This window comes from Salvelinus sp. IW2-2015, linkage group LG18, assembly GCF_002910315.2.
Source record: "Salvelinus sp. IW2-2015 linkage group LG18, ASM291031v2, whole genome shotgun sequence".
NCBI classification, from domain to species: Eukaryota; Metazoa; Chordata; class Actinopteri; order Salmoniformes; family Salmonidae; genus Salvelinus; species Salvelinus sp. IW2-2015.
In genome coordinates this window covers 18,486,125-18,507,900 of record NC_036858.1, presented here as the reverse complement: position 1 = coordinate 18,507,900, position 21,776 = coordinate 18,486,125, and the positions used below count along the sequence as shown (strand labels likewise).

The window sequence follows — 21,776 nt, the reverse complement described above, 5'->3', positions numbered from 1 at the left end:
CAATACAGTCAGAGGTTTGGTCCTAGAGAAGCAGTCACACCATTGGCAAACACATGCAGTCGCTCCAAAGATTTGGGTCCAGTTTCCCGGACAGTGATTAACCATTGTACTGGACTGAAAATCATTCAAGGGAGATTCTCAATTGAAAGAGCTTTTTAGTACAGAACTAGGCTTATTCTCTGTCCAGGAAACCGGCTCTTAGGGTGTACTGTATTTTAGTATTTACCAATTTTTCATTTCCTCTTTAATTATACGGGTTAGTCTCAATGATATAAAATCACTTTTGCAAGAGAGACCTGAAAGTTCAAAGGGCGATTTCCCGGACACAGATTAAGCATTGTCCTGGACTAAAAATCTATCTCAATGGAGAATTTCCAATAAATGCTTTTTAGTCCAGGATTAGGCTTGATCTGTTGGAGAAACCACCCCAAAGAGACTTATTGTTTCAACTGCAGATTGAACCTTTAACAAAGAGGCACCCCACTAGTGTTTTGGTAAAAAGCTGAGTGATTGGTTACATTTCTCCAGCCCTCTCTCAAATTCATAGACAAAGCTATGGACCATGATATCAAAATTATAGTTTAAACCATGGTTTGAGGCGATACAGTGTTTGTTGACATTTATGTTGTTTACAAACATTAGGTAAAATAAGCTTATATTTTGGGTCGTAATGGGGTACGACAGTTGAACAAAGCTAATGAGGCATTCGTAAATTATAGTCTTAATGAATCAATGGGTATATAAAAAAAATAATGTATGTATGTAGCAACTGCAGATGGCCTCTAACTTAGAACGGCTAATGAGTATTTCTTCTCTAAAAACTGGTGGCAACTTTTAGGTGATGGTTAAGTGTATGAATGACCCTCGAGTGTTTTTGTTGATCACAGCCATTCAACACAACAGACACAAAGACAATCTCCCACTCTTGACAGAATTGACAATGCTAGAGTACACATGTAAGAACAGACATTTATAATACATATTTATAATTCAGGGGCATATATAGTTCACTATAATGAACAATAACCTCGCTGCCAAAAGGTAACACTTGCATATACTGTATATATTTGGCTACAATATATTGCTTTGTAGGAAAGGTCTATAAAATTGGCATTTTTAAAAAGAGGTTATCGTTTTAAAACAGATACAAGTCTGTACATGTGTTTTGTTCTTTCGGTTTACATGAAAAAAACAACATGATTTCCCACAGAATACAAAACAGTATGAAAAAGGTGCCATATGGACTTTAAAAAAAATCCTCTTGTTTTTTTGGTTTGTTTACAACAACAAAAAAGGAAAACTTTTTAAAAAAGGCCCTTGCTTTTCTTCAGGTTCTTCTGTTTCCAGTTTGGCAAGGCGTTGAATTCGGTGCGAGTCATCTCCAAGACCCTCTGTAACAGACATTTATAGGAAAATAGAATAAGTGTGATAGCAGTCATATTCATTACCATTATTTCGCAGCAGTTTATTTTTTTCCTCAGTACCAGACAAAGCACTCCGGTAATATGAATAAATGGATGTCATTTTCGCTAACAACCCAATTGGGTTCTCTAAATAGCTCTCGAGTCATGGAGTGCACTCAGAATTATGACAAATTATACACAGATGACAACGTAAATGTTCGAGATTGATGTGTGTATGTTGTTAAACGTAAGTAAAAACAGATTCCCTATAGTTAATTTATTCATAGATGAAATGTTTTTACATTGGATTTTTAAACAGAACAGCCTCAATTCATCGGAGCATGGACTCTACAAGGCGTCGAAAGCGGTCCACAGGGATGCTGGCCCATGTTGACTCAAATGATTCCCGCAGTTGTGTCAAGTTGGCTGGGTGGTGGGCCATTCTTGATACACATTGGGAAGTGTGAAAAACCCAGCAGCGTTGCAGTTCTTGACACAAACCGGTGCACCTGGCACCTACTACCATACCCCATTCAAAGACGCTTATAAATGTTTCGTCTTGCCCATTCACCCTCTGAATGGCACACATACACAATCCATGTCTCAATTGTTTCAAGGCTTATAAATCCTTCCTTAACCTCTTAACCTCTCTTCCCATTCATCTATACTGATTTAAGTGGATTTAACAAGTGACATCAATAAGGGATCATAGCTTTCACCTGGTCAGTCTACAGTATGTCATGGAAAGAGCAGGTGTGCTTAATTTTTTGTATACTCAGTGCAGAGTATAACCACCCTCGGCTACCTCAATCAAGTTCATTCTCAAAATCTATCAATACAACTTTTATGTGCTATATTAACCAATATTTCAAAACAATAAAACCTTGCTCCAATTGTAAAGCCATATGTACTGTTAATCTGTACTGTTTTTTTGTGTTCTTTTACATCCTGTTGGATTGCTGTGCATATCGTCTTAATGTTGTAAATGTGTCGATGAAAGTAAATATATCAATACAACTTTTACATTCAGCTAAATAGTTTCAGTTCCACCAAGCCCCAGTATGGTTCCAGTAAGTCCCTGTACCTGGAAGTCCTGGTCTGAAAGGTAGATCTCCAGGCGGAGGGGGTCCACTCCTTCTGGTAGAGGCTTGGCCGTCAGCTCCTCCACAGAGTATTGGTTCTTACTCAGCCAGTTCAGGGCGTCCTGCACCAGGGTCACCTTGTTGCGTGCCCCCTCCGCCTACACACACACGTTCACACACAAGATATCAGCAACAGCGTATCATACTCAGACTTCAAAAGGAAAAACACAACATGCTACATTAGGGGAAGGCACCACCCTAACCCCTCCCCTGTCAAAGTACAACCGTGTTTACAATTTGGGCTGTACAATATGGAGGTATATGACATTTTTTGTTGTTGATACAATCACTTTGCAGGTTACCAGTGTAACATTAATCCACCACACAGGAAGATTCCCACCCCCCCTTAACACAAAGATTTGTGTGTTAAGTCTCTCACGATCAACTACATTATTGCTGACTAGAAGGGTATTCTTGTATTAGTAGGGGAGTAGGGCAGTCAGTCTCTTGCCTGGGTGGTGATGTTGGGATCTCTCTCCCAGTAGGGGAAGATGTTGGTGAAGGTCAGCGGTTCAGAGCCCGCTAGGACCAGGTAGGCCTGAGGGGGGCGGCGAGAGTTCTTCTCTGAAATACGACAGCACAACATTATCAATAGTCAACTCAAGTACCACAACCTTTATATACTGTACATTCAACACAACATTATCAATAGTAACATCAACTACCGCAACCTTCATATACATACGACATTATCAATAGTAACCTCAACTACTATATCATATTCACTACATCTCCTTAAACATATGAATACACAAAACCTAAACAAACAGCACTGGGTCAATATAGCCTCTGCTGAATCTAATACATCTAATAATGATAATAATACATAAGATTTAACTCTCTCTCTTTTTCCTTTCTCTTAGACCTCTGTTCACCTCTCCGTCAACGTCTTCCCTCTCTCTCGTGACCTTTGGACTGACCTTTGCAGTACTGCAGCACCGTCTCCATGGCACACTTCTTCTGGTTCTCCCAGCGGATCTTGGCTGAGCCTGTACACTCTCCGTCGTCGGGCTGCCGGCCCTGCCACAGGTACACCTCCATACGGTTATCTAGCATGAAGAGGGCTGGAGGGAGAGAGAGTAAGGGAGGTGGAGGGAGTTAAATGAAAGACAGGTGTAGAAAGGAGAGAGGGCGTACGCATGCATGAAATATTGTGGACAGAAACAGAATGAGTAAGAAGAGCGTGAGAGACAGAGCTATCCATCTGGGGTCTGTACCTGGCTGTGGCACAGAGTACAGATTCTCCTGGAGGAAGGGCATGGCCATGACGGCCCCTGTCACACGGGCCGGGCTCAGCAGTTCCTCCCCTTCAAATACCCCCGAGCTGGCGCTCAGACAGAACAGACGCGGGGTGAAGTTGTACTTCCCTGGATCTGGACCAAACAACACCACACAGGTGAAACACAACACCACACGGGTGAAAAACAACCACAACAACACAGGTGATGGAGGTAAGCTGGATGTGTAGCTAGTGCGGGACAACAGCAACATATAATTATCTGGCAGATGCTAATATCCAAAGTGACATAGTGAATACATATAGTCAGTTTAGTGTGTGTCAGAGTAAGGAATTGGTGTGTTGCACTAAGGGATGTGCATTACGGTAAGGAGTGCGTGTTACGGTAAGCAGGAAATGTTACGGCATGAGTGTGTGTTGCGTAGAAACTATGTGTGTTACACTCAGGAGTGTGTTACGGTACGGATAGTGTGAGTTACGATAAAGTGTGTGTTACCGTCCAGGGAGTGTATGTTATAATAAGACGTATATGTTACGGTACAGCAAGAATGTGTTGCGGTAAGGAGTCAGTTTAAGTTATGGTATTGGAGTCTTTATGTTACAGTAAGGAGCCTGTGCAGTGCATTCGGGAACTATTCAGACCCATCGACTTTTTCAAAATGTTTGTTACGTTACAGCCTTACTCTAAAATTGATTAAATGCATTTTTGTCCTCTTCAATCTACACACAATAGCCCATAATGACAAAGCAAAACAGGCTTTTAGATTTTTTTGCAAATGTATTCAAAATAAAAAACAGAAATACCTTATTTACATAAGCATTGAGACCCTTTGCTATGAGACACGAAATTGAGATCAGGTACATCCTGTTTCCATTGATCATCCATGAGATGTTTCCACAACTTGATTGGACTCCACCTGTGGTAGAATCCATTGATTGGACATGATTTGGAAAGGCACACACCTCTCCACATAAGGTCCCACAGTTGACAGTGCATGTCAGAGCAAAGACTTAGCCATGAGGTCGAAGGAATTGTCCGTAGAACTTCGAGACAGGATTGTGTCGAGGCACAGATCTGGGGAAGGGTAACAAAAACGTTCTGCAGCATTGAAGGTCCCCAAGAACACGTAATTCTTCATTGGCCACATGGTCAAACTGAGCAATTGAGGGAGAAGGGCCTTGGTCAGGGAGGTGACCAAGAACACAATGGTCACTCTGTGGAACTCTGGAGCTCTGTCAATGGAGATGGGAGAACCTTCCAGAAGGACAACCATCTCTGCGGCACTCCACTAATCAGGCCTTTATAGTAGAGTGGCCAGATGGATGCCACTCCTCAGTAAAAGGCACATGACAGCCCGCTTGAAGTTTGCCAAAAGGCACTTAAAGGACTCAGACCATGAGAAAAAAGATTCTCTGGTCTGATGAAACCAAGATTGAACTCTTTGGCCTGAATGCCAAGCGTCACATCTGGAGGAAACCTGGCACCATCCCTACGGTGAAGCATGGTGGTGGCAGCATCATGCTGTGGGGATGTTTTTCAGCAGCAGGGACTGGGAGACTAGTCAGGATCGAGGGGAAGATGAACGGATCAAAGTACAGAGAGATCCTTGGTGAAAACCTGCTCCAGAACGCTCAGTACCTCAGACTGGGGCGAAGATTCACCTTCCAACAGGACGATGACCCTATGCACACAGCCAAGACAACGCAGGAGTGGCTTCGGGACAAGTCTCTGAATGTCCTTGAGTGGCCCAGCCAGAGCCCGGACTTGAACCCGATCAAACATCTCTGGCGAGACCTGAAAATAGCTGTGCAGCGACACTCCCCATTCATTGACAGACCTTGAGAGGATCTGCAGAGAAGAATGGGAGAAAGGTGTGCAAAGCTTGTAGCGTCATACCCAAGAAGACTTGAGGCTGTAATCGCTGCCAAAGATGCTTCAAAAAAGTAAAAGGTCTGAATACTTACGTAAATGTAATATTTCATTTTTTTAATAAAAAAATAATAAACATGTTTTTACTTTGTCATTATGGGGTATTGTGTGTAGATTGATGAGGATTTTATTTGTTTAATCCATTTTAGAATAAGGCTGTAACGTAACTAAATGTGGAAAATGTCAAGGGGTCTGAATGCACTGTATGTTACAGTATTTGAGCCTCTGTTACAGTAAGGAATATGTATGTTACGGTTAGACTAGCGATAAGACGTGCGTTACAGTATAGTCAGAATGCGATATGATAAGGAGTGTGAAAATGTTACTGTAAGAAGTGGTACGGTACCTTGGAGCATGCAGTCATATGCCTTCCGGTCCTGCTGTCCCAGAGCATTCCTGAACCCAACTGGCTCCGTGCCTTCCTCTACCTCCTCTACCTTCAGACTGCTGTTACTGTTCAGGCCCAGCTCAGAAGGATGCCTGGTAGACACACAAGTGTGCGCACACACACAACCACACATTAACAAACAAACACATTAACTTGTATACATAAACTAAACGAATGGCACACCAAACTAGTCAGAGCCTAAACTAGTCAGAACCTAAAAACGAATGTATTTGCTTTACGTTTGGTTGCTACTTTACGAAAAGAATAAAGCAGATGGCAACAAGTCTCTCCCATAAACTGTATAGGATACTCACCTCTGTTTGAGCCTTTCTACAGCCCTGGCGCCCACCTCCCTGGCGCTGGCGTGGGACTTACATCCGTGCCACAGGTAGAGCTGTCCCTGGTGGGCCTCCAGCAGAACCAGGGTGGCACGGGAACGCAGGCTGGCACAGCAACACTCCACCTCCACCAGGGAAGCCTCCACCGTGGCTTCCCCGCGCACGCAATACAGATGCCAGCCGCCTGGACAGGGAGACACACGGGCAAATTCAAGTAGACGCACACAAGCTCAGTGGCACAAAACAGACAGACAACGTGTGGTAAACACAAGCACTATGTTTTAATGCCACTCAAGGCATCCGTTCTAGTAGTGCTAAGTGAATAATAAATAAGTGATCGCCCAGCTACTAGCCATATTCCTCATTCAGATTTTGTTTTGAAAGAGCCTACTAGATTACCTTTGCAGTAATGAAAAGAGTGCTATATATTGTATCGACAGTCTAAATGTAATACATTACTATTATCAGTAGTAGTAAGTGCTCATGTGAAACATACACTGTGCTCTAAATAACAAAATGTAATTAGTAGCACTGGTACTCCCAATTTATAAAAGGAAGGAGCACAACATAACATTTAGGAGCACCAGAACATTTTTAATCGATTGAGATATAGCCTATATTGGGTCCATACAGTTGAAGTCAGAAGTTTACACAGAGCTTAGCCAATTACATTTAAACTCAGTTTTTCACAATTCCTGACAATTAATCCTAGTAAAAATTCCGTCTTAAAGTGGTGATCCTAACTGACCTATGATAAGAATGTGAAATGTCAGAATAATAAGAGAGAGAATTATTTCTTTCAGCTTTTATTTCTTTCATCACATTCCCAGTGGGTCAGAAGTTTACATACACTCAATTAGTATTTGGTAGCATTGCCTTTAAATTGTTCAACTTGGGTCAAACGTTTCAGGTAACCTTCCACAAGCTTCCCACAATAAGTTGGGTGAATTTTGGCCCATTCCTCCTGACAGAGCTGGTGTAACTGAGTCAGGTTTGTTGGCCTCCTTGTTCGCACACGCTTTTTCAGTTCTGCCCACACATTTTCTATGGGTTTGAGGTCAGGGCTTTGTGATGGCCACTCCAATACCTTGACTTTGTTGTCCTTAAGCCATTTTGCCACAACTTCAGAAGTGTGCTTTATTGTCCATTTGGAAGAACCATTTGCGACCAAGTTTCAACTTTCTGACTGATGTCTTGAGATGTTGCTTCAATATATCCACGTCATTTTCCTTCCTCATGCCATCTATTTTATGCAGTGCACCAGTCTCTCCTGCAGCAAAGCACCCCAAAACATGATGCTGACAACCCCGTGCTCCACGGTTGGGATGGTGTTCTTCGGCTTGCAAGCCTTCCCCTTTTTCCTACAAACATAACGATGGTCATTATGGCCAAACAGTTCTATTTATGTTTCATCAGACCAGAGGACATTTCTAAAAAAGAACGATCCTTGTCCCCATGTGCAGTTGCAAACCGTAGTCTGGCTTTTTTATGGTGGGTTTTGGAGCAGTGGCTTCTTCCTTGATGAGCGGCCTTTCAGGTTATATGTCGATATAGGACTCGTCTTACTGTGGATAATAGATACGTTTGTACCTGTTTCCTCCAGAAAATTCACAAGGTCCTTTGCTGCTGTTCTGGGATTGATTTGCACTTTTCGCACCAAAGTACGTTCATCTCTAGGAGACAGAATGCGTCTCCTTCCTGAGCGGTACGACGGCTGCGTGGTCCCATGGTGCTTATACTTGCGTACTATTGTTTGTAAAGATGAACGTGGTACCTTCAGGCGTTTGGAAATTGCTCCCAAGGATGAACCAAACTTGTGGAGGTCTACAATATTTTTTCTGAGGTCTTGGCTGATTTCTTTTGATTTTCCCATGATGTCAAGCAAAGAGGCACTGAGTTTGAAGGTAGGCCTTGAAATACATCCACAGCTACACCTCCAATTGACACAAATTATGTAAATTAGCCTATCAGAAGCTTCTAAAGCCATGACATCATTTTCTGGAATTTTCCAAGCTGTTAAAAGGCACAGTCAACTTAGTGTATGTAAACTTCTGACCCACTGGAATTGTGATACAGTGAATTATAAGTGAAATAATCTGTCTGAAAACAATTGTTGGAAAAATTACTTGTGTCATGCACAAAGTAGATGTCCTAACCGACTTGCCAAAACTATAATTTGTTAGCAAGAAATTTGTGGAGTGGTTGAGAAACGAGTTAATGACCCCATCCTAATTGTAAATAAACTTCCGACTTCAACTGTGTGTGTGTGTATATATATATACACTGTGTGTGTGTATATCAACTGTGTGTGTGTGTGTGTACACACACACACACACACACAACACACACACACACACACACCACACACACACACACACACACACAACACACACACACACACACACACACACACAAACACACACACACACACAAACACACACAAATATGTATGGGGGATTGGAAATGATGCGGTTACATTGATGGAAGCCACAAACTATCTGCAATATTAAAGCTGATCTACACGGTAAAAATATTTAAAATTAAATTGTCCATCACAACATTCTCCCACTGAGCTTTGTCGATAACAGCAGTTAAATTCAGGGCAGCAATGTTGTTGAGAGCTGTAGCAACACGTTTGCAGTTGTCCATTCCTATTATCTTAAAAAAAACACATTTGCGGTAGACTACTGTTCAGGGAAGACCCCATTATGTTATAGACAGTAGCCTGTGGCATGGCCAATCAGAACACATCATCCGGCATGACCAGCCCCGCCATTATGTCAGCCAATCAAGGCTAGCCAGGAAGAATAATTTGTTTCTCTGCGAGAAATAAACTATGCTTGTAATTAACATTTTTATTCATATTTACAGATTACCTATGAGTTTGTTATTAAGGCACATGAAACATTTTGCTACGTGTTATGTAGCCTAGTGGATTATTTTGCTCTTCACTCGCGTAGGCTAGGCTACCCCCGACCAAAAGCCTGTGAGTTGTCTGATAATCAATCGGTTGGTAATATAGGTCATATCATAGGGGTAAAATCTTTTGAACTGTTTCGGGCTACAAACAAGCTGTAGTAATGGTTTAACCATGATGGCAACAAATATGCGCTCGCTTTCTTCTCTCCGAAACAACGGTTGAGTGAAGACTAATCATTACAACAATTATTACCAGGGCGATTTTTTTTCTAGGTGCACTGGTGCTCCCAAATGAAAATATGCAGGTCGCACAGCAAAATATTTAGGAGTGTATGCGAACGAAATGGTCAGACTTTAGAGCTGTGCATATACCTGTGTTGTTGACGCCATCATCTTCTCTGCTGCCCTTTTGGATGACCAGGCCTCCCTGGAAAAGCTGCAGGAAACATGGAGGCTCCTTGCCCTGTGTCACCAACACCTAACCACCAGTAAGAAAGACAGACCCCATTGTAACACAACGGATTCAATCAATCAAGGTCCTGTTGAACAGCTAATTCATACAATCAAGTGCGCTAGATTAGGGCTGGAGCGAGAGCCTGCAGGAGGGTAACTTTCCTGGGTAAGTGTTAGGCATCCCTGCACAAGTGATACTTTTGGGTGCGGTGGACTCACCTGCGCCCCCCTGTGGTTCCCCAGCTCTACGGTCATCAGTGCGGAGGTGCCCTTGCCGCTGACGCTGGAGTGACGGCCCTGCCAGAAGAAACAGGCGCTGCGCTCCCGACCTGGACCCCCACTACTCAGCTCCCCCGGCTTCTGCCTCTTACCCACTGGAGGACAAATAATGCAACAAACAAACATACAAATTACAACATGAATGGAGTAATATAATATTTGTCGGGTTATGATGGGTAAGATATACTAAGCTATTTGTATGTATTATGCAAAGGCAGCAGCTACTCCTCACGGGGTCCGGCAAAATTAAGGTAGTTATACAATTTTAAATACATTACAATACATTCATTACAGAATTCCCAACACACTAAGTGTGTGCCCTCAGGCCCATACTCCACTACCACAACACAAAATCCATGTATACGTGTGTGTATAGTGCGTATGTTATCATGTGTGTGTATGCATGTGTCTGTGCCTATGTTTGTGTTAAATCTGATTCTACTGCTTGCATCAGTTACCTGATGTAGAATAGAGTTCGATGTAGTCATGGCTCTATGTAGAACTGTGCGCCTCCCATTGTCTGTTATGGACTTGGGGACTGTGAAGAGACCTCTGGTGGCATGTCTTGTGGGGTATGCATGGGTGTCTGAGCTGTGTGCTAGTTGTTTAAACAGACAGCTCAGTGCTTTCAACATGTTAATACCTTTCACAAATACAAGTAGTGATGAAGTCAATCCCTTCTCTACTTTGAGACAGGAGAGATTAACATGCATATTATTAATATGTTTGCTCTCTGTGTACATCAAAGGGCAAGCCGTGCTGCCCTTTTGAGCCAATTGCAATTTTCTTAAGTCCCTCTTTGTGGCACCTGAATACACGACTGAACATTAGTCCAGGTGTGACAAAACTAGAGCCTGTAGGACCTGCCTTGTTGATAGTGCTGTTAAGAAGGTAGAGAAGAAGGTTAAAAAGGACAGTCTTCTCCCCATCTTAGCTACTGTTGTTTAAATATGTTTTGACAATGACAGTTTACAATCCAGGGTTACTCCAAGCAGTTTAGTCACCTCAACTTGCTCAATTTCCACATTATTTATTACAAGATTTAGTTGAGGTTTAGTGAATGATTTGTCCCAAATATAATGCATATATTTAGGACTAACTTATTCATTTCCACCCATTCTGTAACAAACTGATGCTCTTTGTTAAGTGTTGCAGTCATTTCAGTTGCTGTAGTAGCGGACATGTATAGTCATCCGCATACATAGACACACTGGCTTTACTCAAAGCTAGTGGCATGTCGTTAGTAAAGATTGAAAAAAGTAAGGGGCCTAGACAGCTGCCCTGGGGAATTCCTGATTTCTACCTGGATTATGTTGGAGAGGCTTCCATTAAAGAACACCCTCTGTGTTCTGTTAGACAAGCAACTCTTTATCCACTATCCACTATTATCCTCAGTAATTTTCCATCCAAGTTGTCAAGACCCCGGTGGCTTGTTTTTTATTTATTTATTTAACTAGGCAAGTCAGTTAAGAACACATTCTTATTTTCAATGACGGCCTAGGAACGGTGAGTTAACTGCCTTGTTCAGGGGCAGAACGACAGATGTTTACCTTGTCAGCTCAGGGATTCCATCTTGCAGTTAACTTACTTAACTAGTCCAACGCTCTAACCACCTGATTACATTGCACTCCACGAGAAGCCTGCCTGTTACGCGAATGCAGTAAGAAGCCAAGGTAAGTTGCTAGCTAGCATTAAACMTATCTTATAAAAAACAATCAATCAATCATAATCACTAGTTAACTACACATGGTTGATGATATTACTAGTTTATCTAGCGTGTCCTGCGTTGCATATAATCGATGCGGTGGCATTCGCGAAAAAGGACTGTCGTTGCTCCAACGTGTACCTAACCATAAACATCAATGCCTTTCTTAAAATAAATACACAAGTATATATTTTTAAACCTGCATATTTAGTTAATATTGCCGGCTAAAATGAATTTCTTTTAACTAGGATAATGGTGTCACTTCTCTTGCAACAGAGTCAGGGTATATGCAGCAGTTTGGGCCGCCTAGCTCACTGCAAACTGTGAAGACTATTTCTTCCTAACAACGACAGCCAACTTCGCCAAACGGGGGATGATTTAACAAAAGCACATATGCGAAAAAAGCACAATCGTTGCACGACTGTACCTAACCATAAACATAAATGCATTTCCTAAAATCAATACACAGAAGAATATATTTTTTAAACCTGCATAATTAGCTAAAGGAAATACAGGTTAGCAGGCAATATTAACCAGGTGAAATTGTGTCACTTCTCTTGCGTTAATTGCACACAGAATCAGGGTATATGCAACAGTTTGGGCCGCCTGGCTCGTTGCGAACTAATTTGCCAGAAATGTACGTAATTATGACATAACATTGAAGGTTGTGCAATGTAACAGCAATATTTAGACTTATGGATGCCACCCGAACGGTCCCGGATTTCACTGAAAGAATAAACGTTTTGTTTTCGAGATGATAGTTTCCGGATTTGACCATATTAATGACCTAAGGCTCGTATTTCTGTGTGTTATTACGTAATAATTAGGTCTATGATTTAATAGAGCAGTCTGACTGAGCGATGGTAGGCACCAGCAGGCTCGTAAGAATTCATTCAAACAGCACTTTTGTGCGTTTTGCCAGCAGCTCGTCGCTGTGCTTCAAGCATTGCGCTGTTTATGACTTCAAGCCTATCAACTCCCGAGATTAGGCTGGTGTAACCGATGTGAAATGGCTAGCTAGTTAGCGGGGTGCGCGCTAATAGCGTTTCAAACGTCACTCGCTCTGAGACTTGGAGTAGTTGTTCCCCTTGCTCTGCATGGGTAACGCTGCTTCGAGGGTGGCTGTTGTCGATATGTTCCTGGTTCCATGCCCAGGTAGGGGCGAGGAGAGGGACAGAAGCTATACTGTTACACTGGCAATACTAAAGTGCCTATAAGAACATCCAATAGTCAAAGGTATATGAAATACAAATCATATAGAGAGAAATAGTCCTATAACTCCTATAATAACTACAACCTAAAACTTCTTACCTGGGAATATTGAAGACTCATGTTAAAAAGAACCACCAGCTTTCATATGTTCTCATGTTCTGAGCAAGGAACTTAAACGTTAGCTTTCTTACATGGCACATATTGCACTTTTACTTTCTTCTCCAACACTTTTTGTTTTTGCATTATTTAAACCAAATTGAACATGTTTCATTATTTATTTGAGGCTAAATTGATTTTATTGATGTATTACATTAAGTTAAAATAAGTGTTCATTCAGTATTGTTGTAATTGTCATTATTACAAATAAATAAATAAAAATCGTCCGATTAATCGGTATCGGCTTTTTTTGGTCCTCCAATAATTGGTATCGGTGTTGAAAAATCATAATCGGTCGACCTCTACTACAAACCTTATTGTATGACTTCTTATACACTATATTAGGCCCAGCATTTGACACTTTGGTTTTCCTAGATATGGCTATGATACTGTGATCACTACATCCAATTGATCTGGATACTGCTGTCAAGCACATTTCTGCAGCATGAGTAAAGATGTGATCAATACATGTTGATGATTACATTCCAATGCTATTTGTAACTACCCCGGGAAGGTTGACTGATAACCTGGACCAGGTTGCAGGCACTGGTTACAGCTTGAAGCTTTTTCTTGAGTGGGCAGCTTGATGAAAGCAAGTCAATATTCAAATCACCCAGAAAATAGACCTCTGTTGATATCACATCAAGCATTTCACACATGTTATCCAGATACTGACTGTTAGCCCTTTGGTGGTCTATAGCAGCTTCCCACAAGAATGGGCTTTAGGTGAGGCAGATGAACCTGTAACCATATTACTTCAACAGTATTTAACATGAGATCCTCTATAATCTTAACAGGAATGTGGTTCTGAATATAAACACCTCCACCACTGGCATTTCTGTCTTTTCTATAAATGTTATAACCTTGTATTGCTACCACTGTAACAAAGGTATTGTCTAAGTGAGTTTCTGAGATGGTCAGAATATGAATGTCATCTGTTACTAGCAAGTTATTAATTTAATTAACCTTGTTTCTAAAGCTGCATATGTTAACGTGGGCTATTTTGAGAACTTTTCTGGGATGTTTGTTTTCATTGGGAAGCTTTGCAGAAGTAGACATTCTCATGTTATTTATGTCCGTGCAGCTCACACAGATTTCCTACTAGGGCACAACGCCTCAGTGCTAACAGCATAAATCTGGTTCATAGACATGCTTGCGCCATACAATAGCTGTAGGATCAGCAGAGGCATTCGGGGCGGTTTGAGAGACATCAATTAGGTTACTTACATTGTGTCTACCAATGTCCTTGGTATAATATACATTTGTTAAAGCATTATGTTGACTCAGGAACACAATGGTAGGGATTAACTGGGCTTGGGTCATTGATAAGTCATTGTATCAACGCAGCCTTATAATGCTGTGAAAGTGTCCAGGAAGCCAAATTATTTGGGTGGATCCCATCCTCTTTATAAAACGTGTTTTGTTTCCAAATGGTATCAAAATTGTCAACAAGTTACACCCATTAAGCTGCAATAATCACGTAGCCAGTTGTGAGGAGAAAGAAACCTAGTAAAGTGTTCAATGCCACAATTCAGAGAGGTCACAGGGCCAGATATGATGGATCTTTTATTAGTGTCAAGCAGAGAGTCAATCAACTCTTTGAAATCCAGTTTAAACTTTTCAGAGCAGCCCCTCAATGTCATTAAAACAAAAATGGACTACGATAGAATCGATGTCCATGTCCTGCCGTACTACATTCGGGAGCAGATTAGTAATGTCATTTACTCATGCTCCGGTATAGGACATTGTATTTGCACCAGGAACAGTCACATTTCTTACCACGGAGCTGCCCAAAACCCCGGCCGGCGAGAAGGACGAGGAAAGCCGCCCACTCCCACAATTCACAGGATGGCGCAGGCCTCTGACAGATGGAGAAGCCCAGCTCGATCCAGAGCAGGGACGGACACTCGCCGATGTCGAAATCATAGGGGAAGGGTAGGAGTAGGCACAGCGGCCGCAGACACAGGTACACCCAGTGACTAAGGTGCAGGAAAATCAGGCTCCAGGGCCTCTCGCTGGGAGTGTAGGCTGCTTTGCGGCTTCCACGGCTCGTGACATGCGACCATCGTTGATTGCCATGCTCCCTTTTGCTTCAACTCAGCTATCAGATGGGGGAGGAGAGGTAGGAGATGGCTCCCCTGGCGAACGAACTCCGAGCAACACCGGCCAGTCGGATAACGACAAACGACAAGACGGAAATGCATAGAAAATGCGCAAACGGTAAACATTCCACTCTGCGTTTTCCCCCAGGTTCTTACGTAGGCTGGCTACCTGCATGATCAAGGAAGCCACTTTGAGCATATAATCCTCGGCAAGCAAACAATTGCCGCACTGGAACTCTTCCAGTTTGTCCCGAAACAAAGCGTAGGAGATACAGCTCCTACAGCGCTGGTTCATTTACCTCTCCAGACAAAGAGGGCTCCATTGGAAGACTCATCTGGGACTAACTTCGTAAGCTGAATGGCTGACGTTAGCTATAGTCAGCTCATGAGATATTATTCTTCAAGAACCGACGGGTATACATATGGCAAAAAACATCTTTAACTATCACCGATTGTGTATTTAATCCTGGTAAAGCATCGATCAAAACTTTTGACGAGATCCAATGAGTTGTTTTTCAAATATTCAAGATACAATACCAGTGAGCTGGAGTTTCTCAATCGTCTTTTCCTCCATGCCTCTGGAACTATGAACAACTACAGCGTGCAAAAATATCCCTCTCCTCAACAACCCGCTGTACTACTTCTACCCCCATAGAGATACAATATAATGTTACACCTAATACCGTGACTCACCCACAGTGAGTCTACCTTAAGTAGATTTTGATGATGTTCGTCTGACATTACTCACCCACAGTGGTGACCGAGTACTTCCAGCGGATCACGTAGGTGTCTCCTTCATGCAGCTGGCCCAAGCTCGCCGCCACCAGCTCCTCCTCCTCAAACTCCCGGATATGCCAGGTGTCCACTGCCACTGTGGCGAGCTCCGCCTGGCGTCCGTCCTCCGTTCGGACCAGCCCGTAGCCACGCTGCACGTCTACGCCCTCCAGGAGGCTACGTACGGGGCCTCCCACACTGTCCAGCAGGGCCTTGGCGTCGCACGGTTTTAAGACGTCGGGCTTGGCCGCCTCAAGGGGCGAGCGGAGGGTAGAGTGGACAGGGCTCTAGAGGGGGAGAGAGAGAGGGGGAAATGGGTATGAGAGAGGAGGAAATGGGTGTTAGTATTTTTCACCCCCTTCTTTCCACAAAAGCAATGGGACCATATACTGTATGACTAAGTATGTGATTATGCCTCATAACATGATGACCCAATGTGACAAAAGGGCCTGAAAAGGGTGCATTCTATGAATCTATTATTTTGAATACTGTAATGAGGTAAACATTTTTAATTGCATCCCCATACCAGAATGCTTTTCATTTGCTACACAGACATTCTTCTCCCTGTCTCATCTGCACTGATCTGAAAAATAACAGACCAGGTGAAAGACAGCCTAACGATGAGCTTGCACCATATTGCTTTCACCTGTCTTTCCCAATCCATTGCTTGCTCTCTGGGGTCGGTTTCTGTGTAAGCACTATGTGACAACTGCTGATGTAAAGAGGGCTTAATAAAAAAAATGTTTTGATTGAGGACAGATGTTTAAGCAACTGAGATAAAGCCCATGGCCTCCCCCCTAAACCCATTTCCATACCTTGGCCTCATCCATGGCAGACTCATCTTTCCTCTCAGCCCAGTCCAGGAACTTCTCTCTGAACAGAGCCGTCTCGTTGTGCTCCGACAGACGGCCGAACAGAGCCCAGCTGGGACGTCCCTCACCCTGCCTACACACAAAACACATACACACAAACATTGAGAAAACGACACAAAAAAAAAACACTTTCTCACAGCAGTGATGGGGGAAGAAAATGGATACAATTACATATCGCAATATTATTTGATGACCTTACAACGATACTTTGACTCCGAGTATGTCTCTCTGTAGCAGACAAGAGCAATATGTTTGGAACATCAAATCGCAATATCGAATCGCAATACATAAAAAATCGTGAATAGCAATACATATCATATTGGCACCTAAGTATCGTATCGTTAGGTCCCTGGCAATTCCCAGCCCTAATCTAAATTGTCTTCGCCCCATCTTCACTGACTTCAACATTTGCAAATACTTATCACTGCTAAACAGATGCTAGGCACATGCTGGCATACTCTAGTGTAGACAGTCCTTTGCCTCTGCATATTCGTGTTAGTGGTACTCAGTTCAAATGAGAGCACTGGTCCTTCAAACACGAGCCCTTCAAGCAACTCCAAGCGTTTTTGTGGCATGACCCGGCAAAGACCTTTTGAATTTTCCTGTGGTCATCATAAACTGAGCGATGTGATTGGACAGTGTGTATAAATGGGCAGGCTAAGAGCTTGTAACTCACTCAGGGACATCAGTATTGGTTGAACAGGAGTCCAGGGGGTTGACCCTGCAGCTGCTGTAGTCGTAAGAACCGCTCCACAGCTGCTTCCCTAATTGGACAGCCACCTTTCTGTCACCCAGGGGGACGTCCTTCCCCGTCCATACGTACACCTCACTGCCAAAGTCAAACACTAACACCTAGAGAGAGAGGGAATCAGGAAAGTCAGACACACACACACAAACACATATATACAAAGACACACAAACTTACACACACAGGTATATACCTCTTTAGAGTTGAGCAGGGTGACACTGGGGATGGAGGCCCAGGCCTCTTTGTGGGGCACCAGTTTGCCCTCCTGCAGCCCGTAGACCCCGTTAGAGTCTAACACACCACTTTCATACAGCTCATCCTCCTCTGGCTCCCCTGCGCCTGCACACAAATGGACATGGAAATGGACATACGTGTGTGTGTTTTGGGTGTTGGAAGGTGGTGTGTGTGTGATGGGGGTGTATTAGATATGGTCATCAAATAATATACGGTCATCTAATGTGTGTTTGTGTGTGGTCTGTGTTCAAGTGTGCACCTGGGATATGTTTACGACCTGGTCCACCGTGTGTGTGTGTACAAGAATGTGTTTATGCGAGTAGGCGCATTTATTTATTGTGTAAGTGTACACTGTGTGTGTGTGTGTGTGTGTGTGTGTGTGTGTGTGTGTGTGTGTGTGTGTGTGTGTGGTGTGAGAGAGACATGCAAACATGCACGTATGTACCCTCTGTAGTCGGTCTTTGCCTCAAGTAGGTCCCAGAACTCCTTAAGCCCATTTGTTGTCAGTGTTGATGCCCTCCTCCAGCACAGTCCACCTGGGAGGCCTTACAGCCAAGGTCCCTCTTAGCCTGCACGAACGATGCATCTCTGAAGCCTAGGGATACAGGACAGGCAAAGGAGCTTAGACCATGGCAGTGTTCATTCGGGCAACTTTTTTTTCCAATTCATTATTTGTATTTCGACTAACTTCCTGACGTGAATGAAACTACTTTCCGGATCAACAGAAGTGTCTGGGGGATTAGGACCTACTGTAGATACCGTTTCTGGATGGGGTCAACTACAGTACATTGATCAAATAGAAAAGCATTATAACAGAGGCGTGAGATGCTACGCTTCCCAGATAGACGTGGAACATCAGCTCGAGCCAGAGCGTCAGCAGTCTCAGAGGAAGAGGACCAAGCACCGAACTGAACTGCAAAGGCGGAGGTAGCGGTCCTGCTGCTGGGTTGTTGCCCTCCTACGGCCTCCTCCACGTCTCCTGTGTAGTACTGGCCTGTCTCCTGGTAGCGCTCCATGCTCTGGACACTACGCGGACAGACACAGCAACCTTTTTGCCACAGCTCGCATTGATGTGCCATCCTGGATGAACTGCACTACCTGAGCCACTTGTGTGGGTTGTAGACTCCGTCTCATGTACACTAGAGTGAAAGCACCGCCAGCATTCAAAAGTGACCAAAACATCAGCCAGGAAGCATAGGAACTGAAGAAGTGGTCTGTGGTCACCACCTGCAGAACCACTCCTTTATTGGGGGTGTCTTGCTAATTGCCTATAATTCCACCTGTTGTCTATTCCATTTGCACAACAGCATGTGAAATGTATTGTCAATCAGTGTTGCTTCCTAAGTGGACAGTTTGATTTCAGAGAAGTGTGATTGACTTGGAGTTACATTGTGTTGTTTAAGTGTTCCCTTTATTTTTTTGAGCAGTGTATATATATAATATATATATATATATATATATATATAATTTTTTAATTTTACCCCTTTTTCCCCAATTTTTCGTGTATCCAATTGCTAGTAATTACTATCTTGTCTAATCGCTACAACTCCCTTATGGGCTCGGAGAGACGAAGGTCGAAAGCCATGTGTCCTCCGAACACAACCCAACCAAGCCGCACTGCTTCTTAACACAGCGCGCCTCCAACCCGGAGCCAGCCTCACAATGTGTCGGAGGAAACACCGTGCACCCGGCTCCTTGATTAGCGCGCACTGCGCCGGCCCGCCACAGAGTCGCTGGTGCACGATGAGACAAGGATATCCCTACCGGCCAAACCCTCCCTAACCCGGACGACGCTAGGCAATTGTGAGTCGCCCCACGGACTCTCCGGTCGCGGCCGGCTTCGAACAGAGCCTGAGCGCGAACCCAGAGTCTCTGGTGGCGCACTAGCACTGCGATGCAGTGCCTAGACCACTGCGCCACCGGGAAGGCCTAATCTTTTCTTTTTATTGGCCAGTCTGAGATCTGGAATTTATTTTGCAACTCCGCTAGAAGGCCAGCATCCTGGAGTCGCCTCGTCACTGTTGAGACTGGTGTTTTGAGGGTACTATTTAATGAAGCTGCCAGTTGAGGACCTGTGAGGTGTCTGTTTTCTCAAACTAAACACTAATGTTACTTGTCCTCTTGCTTAGTTGTGCACCGGGGCCTCCCACTCCTCTTTCTATTCTGGTTAGAGCCAGTTTGCGCTGTTCTGTGAAGGGAGTAGTACACAGCGTTGTACAAGATCTTCAGTTTCATGGCAATTTCTCGCATGGAATAGCCTTCATTTCTCAGAACAAGAATAGAATGATGAGTTTCAGAAGAAAGTATTTTGTTTCTGACCATTTTGAGCCTGTAATCAAACCCACAAATGCTGATGCTCCAGATACTCAACTAGTCTAAAGAAGGCTTTTTGGAAGGTTTTATTGCTTCTTAATCAGCACAACAGTTTTCAGCTGTGCTAACATAATTGCAAAAGGGTTTTCTAATGATCAATTAACCTTTTAAAATGATCAACTTGGATTAGCTAACACAACGTGCCATTGGAACACAGAAGTGATGGTTGCTGATAATGGGCCTCTTATGCCTATGTATATATTCCATAAAAAATCTGCCGTTTCCAGCTACAATAGTCATTTACAACATTAACAATGTCTACACTGTATTTCTGATCAATTTGATGTAATTTTAATGGACAAAAATGTGATATTCTTTCAAAAACAAGGACATTTCTAAGTGACCCCAAACTTTTGAGCGGTAGTGCATGTTGGGCGATTAGGCCTGGCTCGCAGTCGGCGTTCCAATTCATCCCAAAGTTGTTAGATGGGGTTAAGGTTAGAGCTCTGTGCAAGCCAGGCAAGTTCTTCCACATCGATCTCGACAAACCATTTCTGTATGGATCTTGCTTTGTGCACGGGGACATTGTCATGCTGAAAGAGGAAAGGGCCTTCCCCAAACTGTTGCCACAAAGTTGGAAGCACAGAATCGTTGAGAATGTCAATGTATGCTGAAGCGTTAAGATTACCCTTCACTGGAACTAAGGGGCCTAGCTCGAACCATGAAAAACTGCCCCAGACCATTATTCCTCCTCCACCAAACTTTACAGTTGGTCCTATGCATTCGGGCAGGTAGCGTTCTCTTGGTATCCGCCAAACCCAGATTTCAACCGTAGGACTACCATACGATGAAGCGTGATTCATCACTCCAGAGAACGCGTTTCCACTGTTCCAGAGTTCAATGGGCTTTACACCACTCCAGCCGACGCTTGGCATTGCGCGTGGTGATCTTAGGCTTGTGTGTGACTGCTCGGCCATGGAAACCCATTTCATGAATCTCCCGACAAACAGTTCTTGTGCTGAGGCAGTTTGGAACTCTGTAGTGAGTGTTGCAACCGAGGACAGACGATTTTTAAGCGCTACACGCTTCAGCTCTCGGCGGTCCCGTTGTGTGAGCTTGTGTGGCCTACCACTTCATGGCTGAGCCATTGTTGCTCCTAGACGTTTCCGCCAGCACTTACAGTTGACTAGGGCAGATCTTAGAGGGCAGAAATTTGACAAACTAACTTGTTGGAAAGGTGACATCCTATGACGGTGCCACGTTGAAAGTCACTGAGCTCTTCATTAAGGCCATTCTATTGCTAATGTTTGTCTATGGAGATTGCATGGCTGTGTGCTCGATTTTATACACCTGTCAGCAACGGGTGTGGCTGGAATAACCGAATCCACACACATACTTTTGTATATATAGAGCATGTCTAGTACCTTGGCTTTCTCGATGACGTTGGCGAACTCTCCGCTCCACATGAAGCAGTGTTTGGGGGTGATAAGCAGGAAGCAGTCGCCGCTGTTCAGGGAATGGGCAGCGGGCTCCACCAGACGCACCTGCACGTGCCTCCGACCTGCAGACCA

General features: G+C 43.6%; 1 protein-coding gene across 1 annotated transcript in view; it reads right to left on the bottom strand.

The window, feature by feature from the left end:
- Positions 1-951: 951 nt before the first annotated feature.
- svild (supervillin d) overlaps positions 952-21,776 on the bottom strand; it is a 104,011-nt gene continuing 83,186 nt past the window's right edge. The window contains 17 exon segments of the mRNA XM_024006934.1: positions 952-1,391; positions 2,488-2,643; positions 2,997-3,109; positions 3,466-3,609; positions 3,763-3,918; positions 6,059-6,192; positions 6,415-6,622; positions 9,730-9,835; positions 10,030-10,184; positions 16,013-16,325; positions 16,854-16,983; positions 17,587-17,762; positions 17,852-17,997; positions 18,330-18,381; positions 18,383-18,424; positions 18,426-18,478; positions 21,602-21,766. Of these exon segments, the coding sequence (XP_023862702.1) occupies positions 1,305-1,391; positions 2,488-2,643; positions 2,997-3,109; positions 3,466-3,609; positions 3,763-3,918; positions 6,059-6,192; positions 6,415-6,622; positions 9,730-9,835; positions 10,030-10,184; positions 16,013-16,325; positions 16,854-16,983; positions 17,587-17,762; positions 17,852-17,997; positions 18,330-18,381; positions 18,383-18,424; positions 18,426-18,478; positions 21,602-21,766 (2,336 nt within the window). The 3' untranslated portion in view covers positions 952-1,304.